The sequence below is a fragment of the Mustelus asterias genome, chromosome 18, assembly GCF_964213995.1.
Source record: "Mustelus asterias chromosome 18, sMusAst1.hap1.1, whole genome shotgun sequence".
NCBI classification, from domain to species: Eukaryota; Metazoa; Chordata; class Chondrichthyes; order Carcharhiniformes; family Triakidae; genus Mustelus; species Mustelus asterias.
The window spans coordinates 5,711,014-5,734,472 of record NC_135818.1 but is presented as its reverse complement, the minus strand read 5'-3'; the positions used below and the strand labels follow the sequence as shown (position 1 = coordinate 5,734,472).

The following is a 23,459-nucleotide window of genomic DNA, read 5'->3' as shown; positions in this document are numbered from 1 at the left end:
GGATTGGCCATAGTAAATGGGTTACAGGGATAGGGCAGGGTAAGAAAATCTGTCGGAGAGTCAGTGCAGACTCCATGGGCTGAAAGGCCTCCTTCTGTCCTGTAGGATTTCTATGATTTTCAATGCTTCCCAATATTAAAGTGTAAATTGAACAGTTGCTAATGGTAACCGCACGCACTTAAGTATAGGAAGGATGTGGATGCATTGGAAAGGGTGCAGAGGAGATTTACTAGGATGTTGCCTGGTATGGTGGGAAGGTCTTATGAGGAAAGGCTGAGGGACTTGAGGTTGTTTTCGTTAGAGAGAAGGTTAAGAGGTGACTTAATAGAGGCATACAAGATGATCACAGGATTAGATAGGGTGGATAGTGAGAGCCTTTTTCCTCGGATGGTGATAGCTAGCATGAGGGGACATAGCTTTAAATTGAGGGGTGATAGATATAGGACAGATGTCAGAGGTAGGTTCTTCACTCAGAGAGTAGTAAGGGCGTGGAATGCCCTGCCTGCAGCAGTAGTGGACTCGCCAACATTAAGGGCATTTAAATGGTCATTGGATAAACATATGGATGATATTGGAATAGTGTAGGTTAGATGGGCTTTAGATTGGTTTCACTGGTCAGCGCAACATCGAGGGCCGAAAGGCCTGTACTGCACTGTAATGTTCTATAAAGTGGAAATCAGGAATTTGGAGTTGCCCTGTTTCTCGGTATTTAAATACATCGCACAAAGGGAAGTTGTGTTACTGTGTAATTATAAGCACTAAACTCATCAGGGTTTGTCCATTCGAATGTAAGAAAATTGTTCATGGCACGAAAAACCTTAACTTCTGCCAAACAATAACTTGACACTGACTATTCATTTTTTTACAAATGTGGAGACTCATTCCTACAGAATTTAATTATTGTTGGAGATGTGAAAAAATATAAACGTCCGATTTCTTTCCAAAATGTTTATCTCTCATTATTTTGCTTTTGATTTGATTTTGAATCCATTATTCTAACTTTTATACACTGCCTGCTTCAGTTAATACTACAAACACTTACCTTTCTTTTGACAAACTTGTCCCAATAATTGTTAGGAAAGGATCTGTAACAGTTGTAGGAAAATTGTTAGTTCAACTGCCGGCCAATGCCTTACATGTTTAAATTTAATAAACATTCTTTATCATCCATTGGGAACAACCTTAGCTTTTGACACTGGCATTAAGCATGTGACATGAGATTGACTTCCTCTGACATGTTCACTGGAGCCTACGCAAAGGAAATACAGGTAGGGTATGTAGTCAGTTACCAATCCGATATCACTAAGAATTAAAACTAGCCTCTTCACCTAGATCATCAGTTACCTACTCTTTCCAACTCCACATCTGGATGCCATCAACATCACTGTTGGAAAAGGCAACTTCTTCAAATCCACAAGCAGCCTTGTTACCGAACATCATTCTCTTAACTCAATTTACCGCTGACCAGAAACTCAACTGGACTCGCCACATAAACACAGTGGCGACAAGAGCATGTCAAAGGCTAGGAATCCTGCAGCGAGTAACTCACCTCCTGACTCCCCCAAAACCTGTCTACCATCTACAAGGCACAAATTAGGAGTGTGATGGAATACTCCCCACTTGCCTGGATGGGTGCAGCTCCAACAACATTCAAGGAGCTTGATGCCATTCAGGACAAAGCAGCCCGCTTGATTGGCACCACATCTACAAACATTCAATCCCTCCACAACCGACGCTCAGTAGCAGCAGTGTGTACTATCTACAACTTGCACTGCAGCATTTCACCAAAGATCCTTAGACAGCACCTTCCAAACCCACGACCACTTCCATCTAGAAGGACAAGGGCAGCAGAAACCTGGGGAATTTGGTGTTGCCCTGTTTCTCTGTATTTAAATACATCGCACAAAGGGAGGTTGTGTTGCTGTGTAATTATAAGCACTAAACTCATTAGGGTTTGTCCATTGCAATGTAAGAAAATTGTTCATGGCATGAGAAACCTTAACTTCTGCCAAACAATGACTTGACACTGACTATTCACTTTTTACAAATGTGGAGACTCATTCCTACAGAATTTAATTATTGTTGGAGATGTGAAAAAATATAAACGTCTGATTTTTTTCCAAAATGTTTATCTCTCTCATTATTTTGCTTTTGATTTGATCTTGAAACCTGGGGAACACCACCACCTGCAAGTTTCCCTCCAAGCCACTCACCATTCTGACTTGGAAATATATCGCTGTTCCTTCACAGTTGCTGGGTCAAAATCCTGGAATTCCCTCCCTAACGGCATTGTGGGTCAACCCACGGCACATGGGCTGCAGTGATTCAAGAAGGCAGCTCACCACCACCTTCTCAGGGGCAACTAGGGATGGGCAATAAATGCTGGCCAGCCCATGTCCCATGAATAAATTAAAAAAAAAACATATCTCAAGAACTTGTACTCTCTGAAAGGGTATTCCTAGGAACAACCCACACCTTCCACCATTGTAGCATGCACGGCCTCACAAGGGGACAGGTCTGTATAATGCTCCCAGCTTTGTAACATCATTTGCTGTCTCTCCATAGAGGAGAGTGCCACATAACCAGCTTTCAGCTCAGCTTATGGCCTCCGGCTCCTTCCAAAATGGATGGTTATTCAGAGGGAAATCCAAACCTTCCGATCTTGCATTTGACCCACTTGGCTGACATTTGCCTTCGGGAGTCACACATAAAGGACAACCAGGGGGCAAAATCTCCTGGCAGCTGCAGTATTTCAGAAACCATCTCTTAGTATGCAGACAAATGTCACAAATAAGACTTACATTAGGTGGAAATATCTCCAGATCGAATATCAGGATGAATGTCACCATTATAAAATAATAATGAAATGTAATTGAATAATCAAAATTGGATATTAATTTCATCAGTTAGTTTTGGGGATTGTTCACAGCTACATTGGTTTATTCTGGGTTTAAATGATGTGGTTGGCATTGCAAGGGGAGGAAACTCTTTTTAATTCATTCGCAGGACATGGGCGTCGCTGGCTGGCCAGCATTTATTGCCCATCCCTAGTTGTCCTTGGAGGGCAGTTGAGAGTCAACCACATTGCTATGGCTCTGGAGTTACATGTAGGCCAGACCGGGTAAGGACGGCAGATTTCCTTCCCTAAAGGGACATTAGTGAACCAGATGGGTTTTTTCAACAATGGTTTCATGGTCATCAGTAGATTCTTAATTCCAGATATTCTTTATTGAATTCAAATTCCACCATATAACGTGACGGGATTCGAACCCGGGTCCCCAGGACATTAGCTGAGTTTCTGGATTAATACTCTAGCGATAATACTACTAGGCCATTGCCTCCACAACTAAGCGTTGTGAAACTGCACTGTGATGAGGTGGTTGTTGAGCCAGCAACAATGATAATCATGGAATCTCATGCTGCTCTGCTCCATGGGGAGATGACAAGGAGAGAGGGGGAAATAATTCAGGCAGCACGAGATTCTCAAGCTGCTCTGTTACGAGTGTTGAAGGTGGCGCTGGTAGAGACAAGGGGGCAAGTCACCCACCCACTGCCTTCAAGTTGCCGCGCCATCCGAAAAAAGCAAAACTAAAAGGAAGTTTCTCTTAAAATAATATTAAGGGCGGGATTTTCCAGCCTCCCTCTGGTGTGTTTTCTGGTGGAGGAGGCACTTGCCATTAACCGTCGGTGGGATTTTCCAGTCCCGCCAATGTCTAGAGACAGTCGTCGGAAGGAGACAAGTTAGAGCGGTCGAGGGGAGTAGAGAAATTGAGACAGCTGATGTCACGCCGACAGTTCTCAGTGAAAATGTCTACGCCGCTTTGTATGACTCACCATCCTGCCAGCGGGGAACCCGCTGTTGGGGGCTGGGGGGAAGAGGGGTGGGGGGGGTATCACCTTTAGCAGGACCGGAAAATCCCACTGGCGGGAAAGGTAGGAAAATCCCCGTCCAAAGACTCTCCATAAGCTTTTGTGTTTCCTACATTACAACAGTGACTATATTTCAAAAAGTACTTCACTGGCTGTAACACTCTTTGACACGTTCGCTGGCTGCGAGCAAGAGTTATATAAATACAAGTATTTATTTTTAAAGCTACTGATGAATTGGAATGGGCAGCGATGCTACAAAACTAACAGGTTTCAGAGTGAGCCATCCTGAAATCTGTGGAACTAGAAGATGTCGGTGTTGGGTGTGCAAAGTACAAATATGTTATTTAAACGGAACATTTGTTTTTACGTACGGTGTATTGATGACAAGACGGTCCCACTGTCCCTTGATGTCATCGTCAGACGGCTGCTCTGTAATGTACAGCCCGTCAAACTCCAGCTTTCGAGCAATCTCCTTTTCACGCTTGAAGACTGCGAGGGGCACCTTTGAACAAATGGAAAAAATGAACAAAATCGGCTCTGGTATTTTGGAGCGCTTCAGGAAAGTTCCCCGATATTAGTGCTTCAGTGTATGTGAGATTTTATGGCCTCGCTCGAGCGAGACCGGAAATTCCCGCCCACGGTCAACAGGGCTTTCCATTGTCGGACCCTCACCCTTCCCCATTCCGTGGCGGGGGAGGTGGTAGAATTCCGGCCTATTTGTTGACCACCTAACTGACTGTTTTTAACACTTGGGTGGCTAAAGGCATTCTTCAATTGGAACCGATGGAGCCTTCGTGGGGAGAATCATGGAAGCCCATTTAAACACGCACCCAGCACGGTGGAAAAGTCTTACCCCCTCCATGCCCCCAAAATAACCCCCCCCCCCCGCCACCAACACGCAGCCCCCACACCCCCAACAATTATGTCGGATGCTGGGAGGGGCTGATGTGGGATTCTCAGATACCAGTCCCAGGAGCTCACTCAGGCTGATTAATGAGCTAATTGGCACCCAGTGCCCCTGCAAAACCGTGGCGACGCAGGGATTAAATACACCCCTCGTGACTTCTGTCCACCCAGCAACCTTTCGGGATGGGTTTCCCCGCAATTCTACCGCCCCATTCGCCATGGGAATTGGAGCGGGTGGGGGCGGAACATGGAAAGGTCCATTGGCCATGGGATGAGCGAGGCTGTGTGATCCCGCCCTTAGTGTCTAATCAGGAGACCCGGTATTAGGAAGGGAGGGATGGCTGCTGAGACTAACCATCCCGCCTTTATGTCTGCCCTGCCCACCTCCACCCCCGACACATGCTCCAGTGACCCTCATCCCATGATCCACATTGAGGCCTCACTTACTCCTGGTCAGTAAGTCAGTTCAGCATCAAACAAAATATTACGGTTGCAAGGAATTCGATTGAACTGTGACTATGGCCACAGATGGGGATCGGGATGGTTGACCAGGGAACAGAACTGGTGACGAGAACCAAAGATAATTCCTATTGTTTAATTGGACGAACCTTTGAGCTTATCTGAGACTGCAGGCTGGACAATTCCAGCTGACAACAGGAGTGGTAAAGAGGCTGGGAGAGATTGCGATGAGATTGAACTGTGTGGAACTGGATACTGAGCTTTCCGATTACATCGCCAACGGGTAGGCGAGAAATGGGAAGGAGGCAAAGATGGGTTCTCGGGATTGACCAACGGGGGATGAGGAGAGGTTTCATAAACTATCACAGAATCCTACAGTGCAGAAGAGGCCCTTCGGCCCATCGAGTCTGCACTGACACATGAAAGATCCTGACCTACCCACCTAATCCCACTTGCCAGCACTTGGCCCATAGCCTTGAATGTTATGGTGTGCCAAGTGCTCATCCAGGTACTTTTTAAAGGATGTGAGGCATCCCGCCTCCACCACCCTCCCAGGCAGCGCATTCCAGACTGTCACCACCCTCTGAGTAAAAAAGCTTTTCCTCAAATCCCCCCTAAATAGGCACATGGAGCACACCAGGATGATAGGGAGTGGGATAGCTTGATCTTGGTTTCAGATAAAGCTCGGCACAACATCGTGGGCCAAAGGGCCTGTTCTGTGCTGTACTGTTCTAAGTCTTCTAAGTCTAAGTAAACCTCCCACCCCTCACTTTTAACTTGTGTTCTCTCGTAACTGACCCTTCAACTCAGGGGAACAGCTGCTCCCTATCCACCCTGTCCATGCCCCTCCTAATCTTGAACATCTCAATCAAGTCGCCCTCAAACCAGCCAAGTATTCAGTGGAATATAGTTCGTGGGCCGTCTCATTGAGGGTTTGACAATTTTGAAAGGGTAGATGGAAACATTTTCTGCTGTTGGGGAAATCTACAACAAGGAAACATAAGGGGTGGGATTCTCCGGCTACGCTCGTCCCAGAACCGGAGAATCCCACCCGAATCAATGGATCTCTGTGTGGTCTGCCCTCCCCCCACAACGCCCGCTATACGATGCCCATGATGGGCGGGACGGGAGAATTCCCCCCAAGTTTTCCTATCTAGTATTGTAAACGGAATGATTTTACCAATGAAATGGTTGCAAGTTTCCTTGGCTTCTTCATTACTTCAGGAAGTAATGATAAATGGTAAACCTCTGTACCGTAGGTGTGCTGAACCATAGATGGTTATCACTATGGGTACTTGTACATATGTTACTCTTGTTACTGTTGGGGTTAGGGTTGGGGTGTTCCACCTGTTGGTATTGTTCTGTGGTACACTCCGGTTGGCTCCGCCTTCCTATAGGAGTATAAAGGTCACTGCACTTCCTAGTGACCCTTTAGTCTGGGATTGTATTGTTAAGCAGTATGCTCTATTCTTGTTGCGAATAAAAGCCTTTATTCCCGGGTACGATCTAGCCTCCCGAGTGGATTAATCGCGCATCAGTAGGCTTTTGAAAAGTCGGGGAATTTGCACTGTACCTTCAATATGTAGTACCCTATGATGCAAAGCATTGAGATGATGGTGTGAATAATGGCGAGGAAGGTCAGTGTTGGAGCCATGTATCCTGTCGTCTCCTGTAACACGTAGTAATCTACACTATCATCATTCCAAAAACTGAAATCTCCCTCTTCTTCATCAGCTGGAGGCTCAGTCACCTTGAAGGGAAAAGAATAATCAGAAACTGCTTCAAAAATGACTTCAAATGTGAACTCTGTGGTAAAGCAAACATTTAAAAGTATATTTCCAACTATGTAAAGTCTGGAAAAAGAATTACAAACAATTATTGATAAACAAGCTCTGTCCACATTTTGAAATTAATAAAATTATAGAATCCCTACAGTGCAGAAGGAGACCATTCAGCCCATCAAGTCTGCACCGACCACAATCTCGCCCAGGCCCTACCCCCCATGACCCCATGCATTTGCCCTAGCTAGTCCTCCTGACACTAAGAGGCAATTTAGCATGGCCAATCCACCTAACCCGCACATCTTTGGACTGTGGGAAGAAACCAGAGCACCCGGAGGAAACCCACACAGACACGGGGAGAACGTGCAAACTCTGCACAGACAGTGACCCAAGCCGAGAATTGAACCCGGGTCCCTGGCGTTGTGAGGCAGCAGTGCTAACCACTGTGCCACCGTGCCACCCCATATCAGCTGAAATGTTTTTCCATCTTTATTCTTCATTGACAATACTAACGGACCGACTGGGCGGGATTTTCTGGCCGCAGTTGCCCCCAAGGCCGGAACATCCTGCCCAAGATCAACCGACCGTTGCATGGTCCTATCCCGCCCACTATGATTCCCGTTTTGGGCGGGACAGGAAGATTCTGCCTGCTGTGTATATTTAGCACTTTTCTCTTTGAATAACTATAGTAAACGTTTGTTATCCGGCGTGCTCGGGGAATGGGTGGTATCGCTTCCTCAAAAATGGCCATCAATGGGGTGTCACGTTACTCTGCACACACAAGACATGGGCCTGAAGTCTCCGGTATTCACGCCCCATTCGCACTCAGCCAGGTCTCCGCTCACTGCAGTGGGACCGGAGAATCCCAGCCGCGGGCGAGGCTGGAGAATCCTGGTCCACGGCGCTGCTCTGTTTTTTTGTGGGGTTGGAGGTGAGAGGGGAAATATCAGGGCAGTCGAAGTTTCCAGCGCAGGAGTCCATCACATTAAACACTCCTCACAGCTGAAGACCAAACCAACATCAGAGCTGACACCAACATCTTCAGACCAGCTTTTTAACAAGGAACCCAACTGCCAGCTTTGCTGACAGCTCCTCCGAGCGATAAATCTCTGCTCAGGCGTAACAACAAAACTGACCTGAATAATTTAACCATTTCTATGTAAAGCCTAAAAACAAGGTTTACAATCTGTTAGTATTATTCCCAGGTTTTTTTAAAGAACACATTATCCTCAACACCAGCTTTTAAAAAATAATTGAGCTGTCAAAAATTCCGATTACCAGAGAATTCCAGTTGCCAGATAACACAAAGATTTTTTATTATTAGTGTCACAAGTAGGCTTACATCAACACTGCAATGCTGTTACTGTGAAAACCCCCTCGTCACCACACTCCGGTGCCTGGTCGGGTACACCGAGGGAGAACTTAGCATGGCCAATGCACCTAGTCAGCACATCTTTCAGACTGTGGGAGGAAACCGGAGCACCCGGAGGAAACCCACGCAGACACAGGGAGAACATGCAGACTCCGCACAGACAGTGACCCAAGCCGGGAATTGAACCCAGGTCCCTGGAGCTGTGAGGCAGCTTTGCTAACCACTCTGCCACCATTTTTAAATTCAATGCTGGCTAGAATCATAGCATCCCTACAGTGCAGAAGGAGGCCATTTGGCCCATTGAGTCTGCACCGACCACAATCCCACCCAGGCCCGATCCCAATAACTCCACTTTTATTTGCCCTGTTAGTCCCCCTGACACTAAGTGGCAATTCACTATGGCCAATCAACATAACCCACACATCTTTGGAGCGTGGAGGAAACCGGAGCACCTGGAGGAAACCCACGCAGACACGGGGAGAACGCGCAGACTTCGTACAGACAGTGACCCGGGCCAATATTTGAACCCGGGTCCCTGGCGCTGTAAGGCAGCAGTGCTCATCACTGTGCCACCATGCTGCCCATAGATTGCTCTCTCTTTTGAGGGGGTGAGATCCTTACTAAAAGGATTAAATAATTCAAAGTGGCACAGCATGTTAGAATTTGAACACTGTAAATGGAATCCATGCCAACAATTCCCTTGGACTGACTGGAAGGTTCAGCAAGTTGCTAAAGCATTTTAATTCAGGTCAATTCACTGGCTTTTCAGGTATGTTTTCCAAAGGTTAACTCATCCAACTGGCTTTGCCAAGTTACTGTAAGCTTCAATTCAGAAGAACATGAAACCCAGTGTGAGAAGAATCCGACCCCATTCACCCAGAGTCCACTGATGATTATTCCGTCAGAAAACCTTCTTCCAACACCATCTGGTGATTCCCTTTCAAGGGATGCCTATTTTCATTGTTCTTCTGAGAGAAAATCTTGTGGTTTTCCCTATCTGCGTAAAGCCCTCAAATAGTTATCAATCATTTAAAAAGTGTCTCCGAGGACAATCCCATCTTGGATCATTTGTCCACAGCGGAAGGAAAGCTTTTTCTAGTTTATTGAATGCTCCCACTGTTATCAGCCAAGATCAAATAGCTCATTTCCTGCAGTAATATCCCTCATTTTTTAGAGACCGCTATCATGTCTCCTCACTCCATGGGTCAGCTGTAGATTAATGGAGGGAGAAGCTTTGCTCCGTTAACCACTAACACTGCATCATCCAGCGACCATCAAGTTGAAGGTGAACTGGATGAATCTTGATTATATCAACGAGCAATTCTTTTGTTACGATGGATCAAAGAAGGTGCAATTATTATGTCTCAAATTACGCAGACGCATGCAGACATTAACTGTTACATAATGCATGAAAAATTCAAATTGACATTTATTCTAGTGCTCAGGAGCTTAATAAGATAGAACTTCCATAAGTTTTATAAAGTGTAATTTGAATCCACCTTATGCAGTTTTTTGAAGTGCTATCTAATTCTCTGAATTAAAACAAACTTCCCTTTAATTTAAAGCATTAATTAAGTTTAATGTTTATTTATTAGTGTCACAAGTAGGCTTACATTAACACTGCAATTAAGTTACTGTGAAAATTCCCTAGTTGTCACACTCCGGCACCTGTTCGGGTAACACTGAGGGAGAATTTAGCACAGCCAATGCACCCTAACCTGCACATCTTTGGAGTGTGGGAGGAAACCGGAGCACCCGGAGGAAACCCACACAGACACAGGGAGAACGTGTAGACTCCGCACAGTCACCCAAGCCGGGAATCGAACCAGGGTCCCTGGCACTGTGAGGCAGCAGTGCTAACCACTGTGCCACCGTGTCACTGCTTGAAAGGAAATCACCAGATGGTATTGAAAGTAAGTTTCCTGACAGAAAAATCATCAGTCGACTCTGGATGAATGGGCAGGAAACTGGAGCACCCGGAGGAATCCCACACAGACATTGGGAGAATGTGCAAACTCCACACAGACAGTGACCCAAGCTGGGAATTGAACCCGGGTCCCTGGCGCTGTGAGGCAGCAGTGCTAACCACTGTGAAACTCTGTTTACAAAATATTATCCAAGGATTAGAGGGGTGGGGTCTCCCATTTGAGGTTGAGATGAGGAGAATTTGTTTTCCACCAAAGGCTGTTAGTCTGTGGAAATCTCTTCGGAGCAACCATTATCTTGTAAATTGAGTTTGTGTCTATATATGCCCTGTTTGTGAACACAACTCCTCACTCACCTGATGAAGGAGCAGCGCTCCGAAAGCTTGTGCTGCCAAATAAACCTGTTGGACTTTACCCTGGTGTTGTGAGACTTCTTACTGTGCCCACCCCAGTCCAACGCCAGCAACTCCACATCATGAAATCTCTTCCCCAGAGAGTAGTGAAGGACGAGTTAGGTAGATTTGTGATCGACTGGGGAGTCGAGGGCTATGAGAGGACAATAAAAACACAAAATTCTGGAAAATCTCAGCAGGTCTGACAGCACCTGTGGAGAGAGAATAGAGCCAATGTTTCGAGTCTGGGTGACCCTTTGTCAGAGCTCGAAACTGGAAACGTTGGCTCTATTCTCTCTCCATGTGTGCTGTCAGATCTGTTGTCTTGATTGAAGATGGCGCCGGCGTGTGGCAGCTTCTTGCGAGCTGTCCCCAGTATACCTTCTAATTATTTTACTAACATTATGACTGTAACACTACGTTCTGCACCTTCTCCTTTCCTTCTCCCCCATGTACTCTATGAACAGTATGCTTTGTCTGCATAACGTGCAAGAAACAATACTTTCCACTGTATCCCCAATACATGTGACAATAATAAATCAAATCATATATTAAGTCGATCTTGCTCTACACCATAGCTCTGACTGTAACACTACATTCTGCACCCTCTCCTTTCCTTCTCCCCCATGTACTCTATGAATGGTATGCTTTGTGCGTAAGAAACAATACTTTTCACTGTATCCCGATACATGGGGGAAGCAGCAGTGGCCGTGTCTCCGCAGTGGAGTCCAGCCCTGTAACTCAGAGGGCTAAGGAAAAGAGGAGGAAAGGCGGTATTAATCGGGGACTCGATGGTGAAGGGGACAGACAGGCGTTTCTGCGGAGGTAGGCGGGAGTCTCGCATGGTGGTCTGCCTCCCTGGGGCCGGGATCCAGGATGTCGCTAGTCGCGTCCCGGAAATCCTGAGGTGGGAGGGAGAGGAGCCTGAGGTAGCGGTACATATTGGTACCACTGATGTGGGTAGGAAGGGAGAAGGGGTCATGAAAAGGGAGTACAGGGAATTAGGGAGACAGCTGAGAAAGAGGAAAGCAAAGGTAGTAATCTCAGGATTACTGCCTGTGCCACGGGAAGGTGAGGGCAGGAATGGAGTGAGGTGGAAGATGAATGTGTGGCTGAGGGACTGGTTCAGGGGGCAGGGATTCAGGTTCCTGGACCATTGGGACCTCTTTAGGGGCAGGGGTGATCTGTATACAAAAAACGGGTGGAACTTGAATCACAGGGGGACCAATATCCTGGCCGGTAGGTTGGCTAAGGCTACAGGGGAGAATTTAAACTAGATAGGTTGGGGGGAGGGGAGCTAGAAGAGTTGACTGGGATCAAGGAACTAATTGATGGGGGGGAGGATGCAGGGGTAAGGGGAATTACAAAATTAATGGTAGAGGAGAGGGTGCAAGTGAATGAAGGCGGTAATTTAGATAAGGGAGTAGAGGGAGAGGGTGTTCGCGACTCATCAAAGCGGGTCCAGATAAAAGCTGGAATAAGGACACTTTGCCTGAATGCACGAAGCATTCGGAACAAGGTAAATGAGTTGATGGTGCAAATCAGCACAAGTGGGTACGATCTAGTGGCCATTACAGAAACGTGGCTGAAAGGTGACCAGGACTGGGAGATGAATATCCAGGGGTATCAGGCGTTTAGGAAGAATAGACAGGAAGGAAAAGGTGGTGGGGTCGCGCTATTAATAAGAGATAATATCAGGGTAGTACTGAGGGATGACATAGGCTCTGAGGAACAAAACGTAGAATCATTATGGGTAGAGATGAGGAATAGTAGAGGGAGAAAGACACTAGTAGGTGTGGTATATAGGCCCCCAAATAATAATGTTGAGGTAGGGAGGGCTATAAACAAGCAGATAAGGGATGCGTGTAAAAACGGAACGGCAATAATCATGGGGGACTTCAACATGCACATTGACTGGCAGACTCAAGTCGGTAAGGGTGGAATGGAGGAAGAGTTCTTAGAATGCTGTCGGGATAGTTTGCTTGAACAGCATGTTACGGAACCGACGAGGGAACGAGCTATTTTGGATCTGGTATTGTGTAACGAGGTAGGTAGAATTAAGGATCTTATTGTGAAGGACCCTCTTGGGTCTAGTGACCACAATATGGTCGAATTTCTGATTCAGATGGAAGAGGAGAAAGTTTGGTCCCAAACCAGTGTCCTCTGTTTGAACAGAGGGAAATATGATAGGATGAGGGATGAATTGGCTAAGGTAGACTGGGAGAGCAGGCTGGCAGGTAGGATAGCTGAGGAACAGTGGAGGATTTTTAAGGAGATCCTTTTCAGTTCTCAGCAAAAATATATTCCAGCAAAAAACAAGGATTGTAAGAAAAGGGAGAACCAGCCGTGGATAACGAAGGAAATAAAGGAGAGTATTAAAATAAAAACAGCTGCGTACAGAGTGGCCAAAAATAGTGGAGAAACAAGTGATTGGGAAAAATTTAAGAAACAACAAAGAGAGACTAAGAAAGCGATAAAGAAAGGAAGGATAGACTATGAAGCTAGGCTAGCAATTAATATAAAAAATGATAGTAAAAGTTTTTATAAATATATAAAAAGGAATAGAGTGGCTAGAGTGAATGTTGGACCCTTGGAGGACGAGAGGGGAGAGTAAATAGTGGGAAATGAGGATATGGCTGAGTCTTTAAATACGTTTTTTGTGTCGGTCTTCACGGTGGAGGACACAAATAGTTTGCCAAATATTAACGATAGAGGGTTGGCAGCAGGAGAAATACTTAATACAATTAATGTTACCAGAGAGGCAGTGCTGGGTAGACTAATGGGACTGAAGGTGGACAAGTCCCCGGGTCCGGATGGAATGCATCCCAGGGTATTGAAAGAAATGTCAGAGGTAATAGTGGATGCGTTAGTGATTATTTATCAAAACTCGTTGCATTCTGGGGTAGTGCCGGTTGATTGGAAAACGGCTAATGTTACGCCGCTGTTTAAAAAAGGAAGGAGACAAAAGGCAGGTAACTATAGGCCGGTCAGCTTAACGTCTGTAGTAGGGAAAATGCTGGCATCCATTATTAAAGAGGAGATAGCAGGGCATCTGGATAGAAATGGTTTGATCAATCAGACGCAGCATGGATTCATGAGGGAAAAGTCGTGCTTGACGAACATGTTGGATTTTTATGAAGATGTGACTAGGGCGGTTGATGGAGGAGAACCGGTGGATGCGGTGTTTTTGGATTTCCAAAAGGCGTTTGATAAGGTGCCCCATAAAAGGCTGCTGAAGAAGATTAGGGCACACGGCACACGGAGTTGGGGGTAGTCGCGTCCCGGAAATCCTGAGGTGGGAGGGAGAGGAGCCTGAGGTAGCGGTACATATTGGTACCACTGATGTGGGTAGGAAGGGAGAAGGGGTCATGAAAAGGGAGTACAGGGAATTAGGGAGACAGCTGAGAAAGAGGAAAGCAAAGGTAGTAATCTCAGGATTACTGCCTGTGCCACGGGAAGGTGAGGGCAGGAATGGAGTGAGGTGGAAGATGAATGTGTGGCTGAGGGACTGGTTCAGGGGGCAGGGATTCAGGTTCCTGGACCATTGGGACCTCTTTAGGGGCAGGGGTGATCTGTATACAAAAAACGGGTGGAACTTGAATCACAGGGGGACCAATATCCTGGCCGGTAGGTTGGCTAAGGCTACAGGGGAGAATTTAAACTAGATAGGTTGGGGGGAGGGGAGCTAGAAGAGTTGACTGGGATCAAGGAACTAATTGATGGGGGGGAGGATGCAGGGGTAAGGGGAATTACAAAATTAATGGTAGAGGAGAGGGTGCAAGTGAATGAAGGCGGTAATTTAGATAAGGGAGTAGAGGGAGAGGGTGTTCGCGACTCATCAAAGCGGGTCCAGATAAAAGCTGGAATAAGGACACTTTGCCTGAATGCACGAAGCATTCGGAACAAGGTAAATGAGTTGATGGTGCAAATCAGCACAAGTGGGTACGATCTAGTGGCCATTACAGAAACGTGGCTGAAAGGTGACCAGGACTGGGAGATGAATATCCAGGGGTATCAGGCGTTTAGGAAGAATAGACAGGAAGGAAAAGGTGGTGGGGTCGCGCTATTAATAAGAGATAATATCAGGGTAGTACTGAGGGATGACATAGGCTCTGAGGAACAAAACGTGGAATCATTATGGGTAGAGATGAGGAATAGTAGAGGGAGAAAGACACTAGTAGGTGTGGTATATAGGCCCCCAAATAATAATGTTGAGGTAGGGAGGGCTATAAACAAGCAGATAAGGGATGCGTGTAAAAACGGAACGGCAATAATCATGGGGGACTTCAACATGCACATTGACTGGCAGACTCAAGTCGGTAAGGGTGGAATGGAGGAAGAGTTCTTAGAATGCTGTCGGGATAGTTTGCTTGAACAGCATGTTACGGAACCGACGAGGGAACGAGCTATTTTGGATCTGGTATTGTGTAACGAGGTAGGTAGAATTAAGGATCTTATTGTGAAGGACCCTCTTGGGTCTAGTGACCACAATATGGTCGAATTTCTGATTCAGATGGAAGAGGAGAAAGTTTGGTCCCAAACCAGTGTCCTCTGTTTGAACAGAGGGAAATATGATAGGATGAGGGATGAATTGGCTAAGGTAGACTGGGAGAGCAGGCTGGCAGGTAGGATAGCTGAGGAACAGTGGAGGATTTTTAAGGAGATCCTTTTCAGTTCTCAGCAAAAATATATTCCAGCAAAAAACAAGGATTGTAAGAAAAGGGAGAACCAGCCGTGGATAACGAAGGAAATAAAGGAGAGTATTAAAATAAAAACAGCTGCGTACAGAGTGGCCAAAAATAGTGGAGAAACAAGTGATTGGGAAAAATTTAAGAAACAACAAAGAGAGACTAAGAAAGCGATAAAGAAAGGAAGGATAGACTATGAAGCTAGGCTAGCAATTAATATAAAAAATGATAGTAAAAGTTTTTATAAATATATAAAAAGGAATAGAGTGGCTAGAGTGAATGTTGGACCCTTGGAGGACGAGAGGGGAGAGTAAATAGTGGGAAATGAGGATATGGCTGAGTCTTTAAATACGTTTTTTGTGTCGGTCTTCACGGTGGAGGACACAAATAGTTTGCCAAATATTAACGATAGAGGGTTGGCAGCAGGAGAAATACTTAATACAATTAATGTTACCAGAGAGGCAGTGCTGGGTAGACTAATGGGACTGAAGGTGGACAAGTCCCCGGGTCCGGATGGAATGCATCCCAGGGTATTGAAAGAAATGTCAGAGGTAATAGTGGATGCGTTAGTGATTATTTATCAAAACTCGTTGCATTCTGGGGTAGTGCCGGTTGATTGGAAAACGGCTAATGTTACGCCGCTGTTTAAAAAAGGAAGGAGACAAAAGGCAGGTAACTATAGGCCGGTCAGCTTAACGTCTGTAGTAGGGAAAATGCTGGCATCCATTATTAAAGAGGAGATAGCAGGGCATCTGGATAGAAATGGTTTGATCAATCAGACGCAGCATGGATTCATGAGGGAAAAGTCGTGCTTGACGAACATGTTGGATTTTTATGAAGATGTGACTAGGGCGGTTGATGGAGGAGAACCGGTGGATGCGGTGTTTTTGGATTTCCAAAAGGCGTTTGATAAGGTGCCCCATAAAAGGCTGCTGAAGAAGATTAGGGCACACGGAGTTGGGGGTAGTGTGTTAAAGTGGATTGGGGACTGGCTATCCGACAGGAAGCAAAGAGTCGGAATAAATGGGTGTTTTTCCGGTTGGAGGAAGGTAACTAGTGGCGTGCCGCAGGGATCGGTACTCGGGCCGCAACTGTTTACCATTTATATAGATGATCTGGAGGAGGGGACGGAGTGTAGGGTAACGAAGTTTGCAGACGACACAAAGATAAGTGGAAAAGTGAATCGTGTGGAGGACGGAGAAGATCTGCAGAGAGATTTGGACAGGCTGAGTGAGTGGGCGAGGATATGGCAAATGGAGTATAACGTTGATAAATGCGAGGTTATACACTTTGGAGGAAATAATAACAAATGGGATTACTATCTCAATGGAAACAAATTAAAACATGCTACCGTGCAAAGGGACCTGGGGGTCCTTGTGCATGAGACGCAAAAGCCCAGTCTGCAGGTACAACAGGTGATCAAGAAGGCAAATAGGATGTTGGCCTATATTGCGAGGGGGATAGAATATAAAAGCAGGGATGTCTTGATGCACCTGTACAGGGCATTGGTGAGGCCACAGCTGGAATACTGTGTGCAGTATTGGTCCCCTTATATGAGGAAGGATATATTGGCATTGGAGGGAGTGCAGAGAAGGTTCACCAGGTTGATACCGGAGATGAGGGGTTTGGATTATGAGGAGAGGCTGAGGAGATTGGGTTTGTACTCGTTGGAGTTTAGAAGGATGAGGGGGGATCTTATGGAGACTTATAAGATAATGCGGGGGCTGGATAGGGTGGAGGCGGAGAGATTCTTTCCACTTAGTAAGGAAGTTAAAACTAGAGGACACAGCCTCAAAATAAAGGGGGGTCGGTTTAAGACAGAGTTGAGGAGGAACTTCTTCTCCCAGAGGGTGGTGAATCTCTGGAATTCTCTGCCCACTGAGGTGGTGGAGGCTACCTCGCTGAATATGTTTAAAGCGCGGATGGATGGATTCCTGATCGGTAAGGGAATTAAGGGTTATGGGGATCAGGCGGGTAAGTGGTACTGATCCACGTCAGATCAGCCATGATCTTATTGAATGGCGGGGCAGGCTCGAGGGGCTAGATGGCCTACTCCTGCTCCTATTTCTTATGTTCTTATGTTCTTATGTGACAATAATAAATCAAATCAAATATTAAGCTGATCTTTCTCCACACCTTAGATGTAACGGCAACACTATATTCTGCACCCTCTGCTTTGCTTCTCCCCTCTGTAATCTATGAACATAGAACATAGAACATAGAACAGTACAGCACAGAACAGGCCCTTCAGCCCACGATGTTGTGCCGAGCTTTATCTGAAACCAAGATCAAGCTATCCCATTCCCTATAATCCTGGTGTGCTCCATGTGCCCATCCAATAACCGCTTAAATGTTCCTAAAGTGTCTGACTCCACTATCACTGCAGGCAGTCCATTCCACATCCCAACCACTCTCTGCGTAAAGAACCTACCTCTGATATCCTTCCTATATCTCCCACCACGAACCCTATAGTTATGCCCCCTTGTAATAGCTCCATCCACCCGAGGAAATAGTCTTTGACAGTCTTGAACAGTATGCTTTGTCTGTATAGCGCGCAAGAAACAATACTTTTCACTGTATTCCAATACATGTAACAATACTAAATCAAATCAAATCAAATACTAAGATTTTCCAGCATTTTTTTTTTTTGTTTCAGCCTCCGCTGTAATTTGCTTTTATCTCCGTGTTATAAGGGGGTGACAGCAAAGTGCAGTTGAGGTCACAATCAGATGAGCCATGATGTTATTGAATGATGGCAGAGCAGAATCGAGGGGCCGAATGGCCTGTTCCTGCTCCTAATTCTTGTGTTGCTGTGCATTTATCTCTCCTTACATGATCTGTTGATTGGTTTAATCTTCTCTGGTTAGAAAGTAGTTACTTTAGTACCCTTCATATTCTGTTGTGTAGAGTAAAGCACTGTTCTCATTTCCGTACTCTTTGCTAGCTGTTGTTACTTGTTGGGGTGCGTTAGTACGTAATGCAAAATTAAAACATTGCAAGAAACAAAACAAAACTGTTGAGATGATTTCCATTACCTTGTAGAAGAGCAGAATGAAATTGATGGCAAACGCAACAAATAAAGCCAGAAATCTCAGGTTGTAGAAATTCCTGGCGAGATAATTCTGAAACAAAAAATAATTTGCTCATGATATACCAATATCTAATCAGAAGCTCAGAACAATTTAACTCAATGTTTTACACACGACTCTTATTTTACCACAATCTAATAGAATCGTAGAATCCCTCCAGTGCAGAAAGAGGCCATTCGGCCCATCGAGGCTGCACCGACCACAATCCCACCCAGGCCCTATCCCCACAATCCCACGTGTTTACCCTGCTAATCCCCCTGACACTAAGCGTCAATTTAGCATGGCCAATCCACCTAACCAGCACATCTTTGGACTGTGGGAGGAAACCGGAGCACCCGGAGGAAACCCACGCAGATACGGGGAGAACGTGCAACCTCCACACAGACAGTGACCCGAGGCTGGAATCGAACCTGGGTCCCTGGCGCTGCGAGGCAGCAGTGCTAACCATCATACATACCAGTTATGTTGAAACCCTTTTACCCAATGTTGTGTGGAAACTTTTAGATTGAGGGGTAGCTTCTCTGGCAGCCGTATCCAATTAGAATCATGGCGACATCTCTGGATTCCCACTGACAGGATCGGAGGGCTAGTTGATTGTGGCTGGATTTACAACCTGCATCTATGTCCCGCAGTTAGCTGGTGAGGGTGGCTAAGAGGTGATTGGAGTTGGCACAGCAGTTAATTTGATTTCCCTTTCAATCAGTGTAAACAAAAAACACTTCAATCAGTTTGGTTCTAAATAAACAACCCACCATTGGCTGAAAAAATTGCCTGCATCAGCTGAGGTTAGAATGCAGTCCCTGCTACCAAATCCTTTCTTGTAACATAGAATCTTACAGTGCAGAAGGAGGCCATTCGGCCCATCAAGGGTGCACCGACCACAATCCCACCCAGGCCCTATCCCCATAGCCCCATGCATTTACCATGCTAGTCCTCCTGACACTAAAGGGCAGTTTAGCATGGCCAATCAACTTAACCCGCACATCTTTGGACTGTGGGAGGAAACCGGAGCACCCGGAGGAAACCCACGCAGAGAATGTGCAACCTCCACACAGACAGTGACCCAAGCCGGGAATCGAACCTGGGTCCCTGACACTGTGAGGCAGCGGTGCTAACCGCTGTGCTGCCGTGCTGCCTGTAACCATTGAAAACAATTGTTTAAGTACATGAAAGCTGCCAACCAGAAGTTAACAATGAACCCGTGTCGAATGTCTGAATGGGTTGACACATAATGGGCAGGATTTTTCTCCCTCTCACAGTGTATTTGATGGTGGCATGGGGCGGCACGCTGCTTGCTGGCGGTGGGATCTTACCGTCTTGCTGTTGTCAACGGGAGATTCACACCCTTCGCCGCTGGGAAACCCGCAGCGGAGGTGCACCATTGGCGGGACCGTAAGATCTTGTCAACATGAGCGGCAGCAAGATTTCGGTGAATGATTTCCGAATAAAAATTGTCATACTTGCACTCTTCTCATTTTACACTTCAGCTATCGAAGAGTTGCCATCTGAAGAATGGGATTCCTAACCGGCTAATAAGATTCGTAAGCAGAATTCAGTCTCAGAGGACAGGAGGTCAGTAAGGAGTTAAATGATTCTTGGACAAGCTAACATGAACAGTTTACGCGTATGTGAATGCAGTAAGTGAATCAGAACAAGTAGTTATGATTTTTAAACATATTTGCCGATATTTTAAATGTATTGTTCACTTTAGCCAAGCAAAGCTACCGAAAGGAATGGTGGGAAATGTCAATAGTTTAAATCCAGAGGTCTGGGAACCAGTTAGTTAGCAGTAGTCTTATCGGGAGGATTCCCATGAGGGAACATACTTTGCAACATTAATGAATAGATGTATTCACTGCTCAGACACAAGGATAGATATGCCCCGGCCGCAGGATCATGAACCAGTGGGAACATTCATTTTGATCGTATGGTAGCATCTGACATTACCAGGCAACAGGGAAATAGTTGGAGCCAAGAAGGGAGGCGACGTCCAGACTTGTTGGACAAATAAAATATCACCATGCTATTAAGGATTATATGGTTGGCTGAGATACTTGACAGAGATTTGTATTGATGTATGATTACTGAATAAAACTGATTTTAATCTAATGTAAGGCAGAATTATTGATTAGGAAAAAACTATAATTGATCTGTATTTGACTATGTACATCACATCTTTTAGAGTGGTTCTGTAGCTCTATTCCCAGAGCTACTTAACCCTTTGAAAGTCTCCGGTCAGCTGTATGTACGTTTATTTTGTTCTATGTAAAATAAATTTGTTACGTCTTTGCACAGAGATATTTGTTCTGCGAGTTCGGGACGTCTAAGTTAAGACACAATCGGCCACCTTCAAATTTCCCCACAACCCATCACATCCTTGACTGTTAATCGCCGAACAGGATAGTGATGACGTCCCATCCTCAATTCAATATAATTTCAGCCCTGGACTGAACTCGTTCATTGAAGTAACAGTTACATTATATACAGAGAAAAATATTAAATGAACCTTGAGTTTTATATGTGCCTTATTAGCCATTATAAACTGCCTTTATTGCAGCATAGCGTCATTAGAAGGGAAGTGTCTCGTGTGACCCAGTCTTACTTTCATTTTTGTGATGATGTGCCTTTACGAAATGTATTGGTAGCATGTTCCTTATGATGTGTATGTTTAAAATTCAGCCATTTCACATGGTGCCAATTTGTCCGCAAAAACAGGCAGCTCACATGCTGAGCATGCAGGCTAATGATTGATTTTAGCTGGGGATATGTTTATTTTAATCTGAGTTAATGCAATTTTGGTTACTTGGTTTTCCCCTTGAGGTTTCAGAGTAGGCTTTTGATTAGGTTGATTAACAGACACAGAGTCATGCGTTAATGGGAGGAGCTAAGCTTGCAGGGAAAACACACAGTTTCTCTGTTCTTTTAAAACAGTCAGTTTCTGCCTAGTTCTGAAAGAAACATGACGTCTCTCTCTCCGTCTCTATCTCCTGAAGTGCTCTGAGAACTCTAGAACTGGCAACCTAATTACAAGCACATAAGCCTGTGTGTTGTTAACTGATTTTGAAGGGGGGGTTTAAGTCTGTAAGAGGAAGATTGCTTAAATTGGAACTAATAGAGATAGCTTAGCAGTTAAGAAATGTATCATGTCATATATAAGTATTGTTCATTTGTTAAACGTTAAACTAATTCATTTGTTATAGTTAAACAGTGTTGGTAAATGCATTTTATTTTGACAAATGCTTCCTACTGTGTCAACAGCATCATTCTTGGTGAAACACTACATCCTCACATTAGTGCCAAAATAGCAAATAATTGGGATCTAGTCTAACTTCACAATATTCCTTGGGGTTTCTGATCTCATATCCTAACAAAATTGGGGCCTCTTTTCTGGGGTTAAAAGCTATAAGACAATGGGTGTTGAGGCCCTGTCAGAAGTGGAGGAAGTTTGGGAAGGGAAGGGAATCCCATCAGGCTGGAGGAGGATAGGGAAAGATAAGGGGCGGTATTTTCCGGCCACGCTCGCCCCGATACCGGAAAATCCCGCCCGGAGTCAACGGACCTTTCCATGGTCCGTCGCTTGCCCGCTCTGATTCCCGTGGCGGGCGGGACAGGATAATCCACCCCAAGGTCTTGAAGGAAGTTAAACATGACAATGAGATTTTTAAACTGGAGGCACCAGGGAACAGGGAACAAAATACGTCAGCAAACACGGTTGTGATGGATGAACAGCAGATGGTGTGAGATAGGATACACATAGCAGTGTTTTTCCCTTTGAGCTTAAGCTAATGATGGGTGGAAGATAGGAAGGCGATCAGGATATTGAAAAAGCAGAAACTGGAGATAACAGAAGTTTATCATGGTATTTTCAAAAATTCCTTGTCTTATACTACATTCAGCAAAATCATTTTCAGGCAGCGTCATATCCGAGGAAGTAACACTGTTCATTTACCAATGGAAAATTAGTCAAACTTTCTGACTAAGGGTCATCTAGACTCGAATCGTCAGCTCTATTCTCTCCCCACAGATGCTGTCAGACCTGCTGAGATTTTCATAGAATTCTACAGTGCAGAAGGAGGCCATTCGGCCCATCGAGTCTACACCAAACACAATCCCACCCAATGCTCTATCCCCACAACCCCATGCATTTACCCTAGCTAGTCCCCTGACACTAAGGGGCAATTTGGCATGGCCAATCCACCTAACCCGCATCTCTTTGGAGTGTGGGGGGAAACCGGAGCACCCGGAGGAAACCCACGCAGACACGGGGAGAATGTGCAGACTCCACACAGACAGTGACCCAAGCCGGGAATCGAACCTGGGTCCCTTTCCAGCATTTTCTGTTTCTGATTCCAGCATCCGCAGTATTTGGCTTTTCATCGAATCATAGAACCCCGACAGTGCAGAAAGAGGCCATTCGGCCCATCGAGTCTGCACCGACCACAATCCCACCCAGGCCTTATTCCGTAACCCCACATATTTACCCTGCAAATTCCCTGACACTAAGGGACAATTCAGCATGGGCAGTCAACCAAAACTGCACATCTTTGGACTGTGGGAGGAAATCCACGCAGACACGGGGAGAATGTGCAGACTTCGCACATTCTCTGATTTTATATGGTATATTCTAGGACCGAAGCCCAAATTCTAGCTACGTACCACAGTTTTGGTTTGATAAATTTCCAGTCCCTCCCAGAAGTTTGCCAAGAACGCCTCAGGCTCTTTCTTCTTCTGTCCACGTCGCCTCTTCTTCTCCCTTTGCCCTGTTCCCTCACTTTCGATTGGATGTTCCTCTTTGGCTTTGTCCTTCTTCTCGCCGTCCTCCGTGCTGTCAGAGCAAGAGCAGACACCAGGAGTCACTCACTCGGCAATGTTAACGGAAACTCTTTGCATGGGTGTACACGCGGTAAGGGGGAACTTACTCAGCCTTCTCAGCCTCCGTTTTACTTTCCATTTTGCTCTTCAGTTCAACCTTGCAAT

At 45.6% G+C, this 23,459-nt stretch overlaps 1 protein-coding gene across 3 annotated transcripts in view; it reads right to left on the bottom strand.

Annotated features, from left to right (window-relative positions):
• ryr3 (ryanodine receptor 3) overlaps positions 1 to 23,459 on the bottom strand; it is a 371,169-nt gene that overhangs the window by 23,002 nt on the left and 324,708 nt on the right. For all 3 annotated transcript variants that reach the window (XM_078233298.1, XM_078233296.1, XM_078233297.1), the window contains 6 exons: positions 23,402 to 23,451; positions 23,139 to 23,307; positions 18,429 to 18,515; positions 6,809 to 6,985; positions 4,242 to 4,372; positions 1,043 to 1,085 (listed from right to left, as the gene is read on the bottom strand). In XM_078233298.1, the coding sequence (XP_078089424.1) occupies positions 1,043 to 1,085; positions 4,242 to 4,372; positions 6,809 to 6,985; positions 18,429 to 18,515; positions 23,139 to 23,307; positions 23,402 to 23,451 (657 nt within the window). The remainder of the gene's footprint in view (positions 1 to 1,042; positions 1,086 to 4,241; positions 4,373 to 6,808; positions 6,986 to 18,428; positions 18,516 to 23,138; positions 23,308 to 23,401; positions 23,452 to 23,459) is intronic.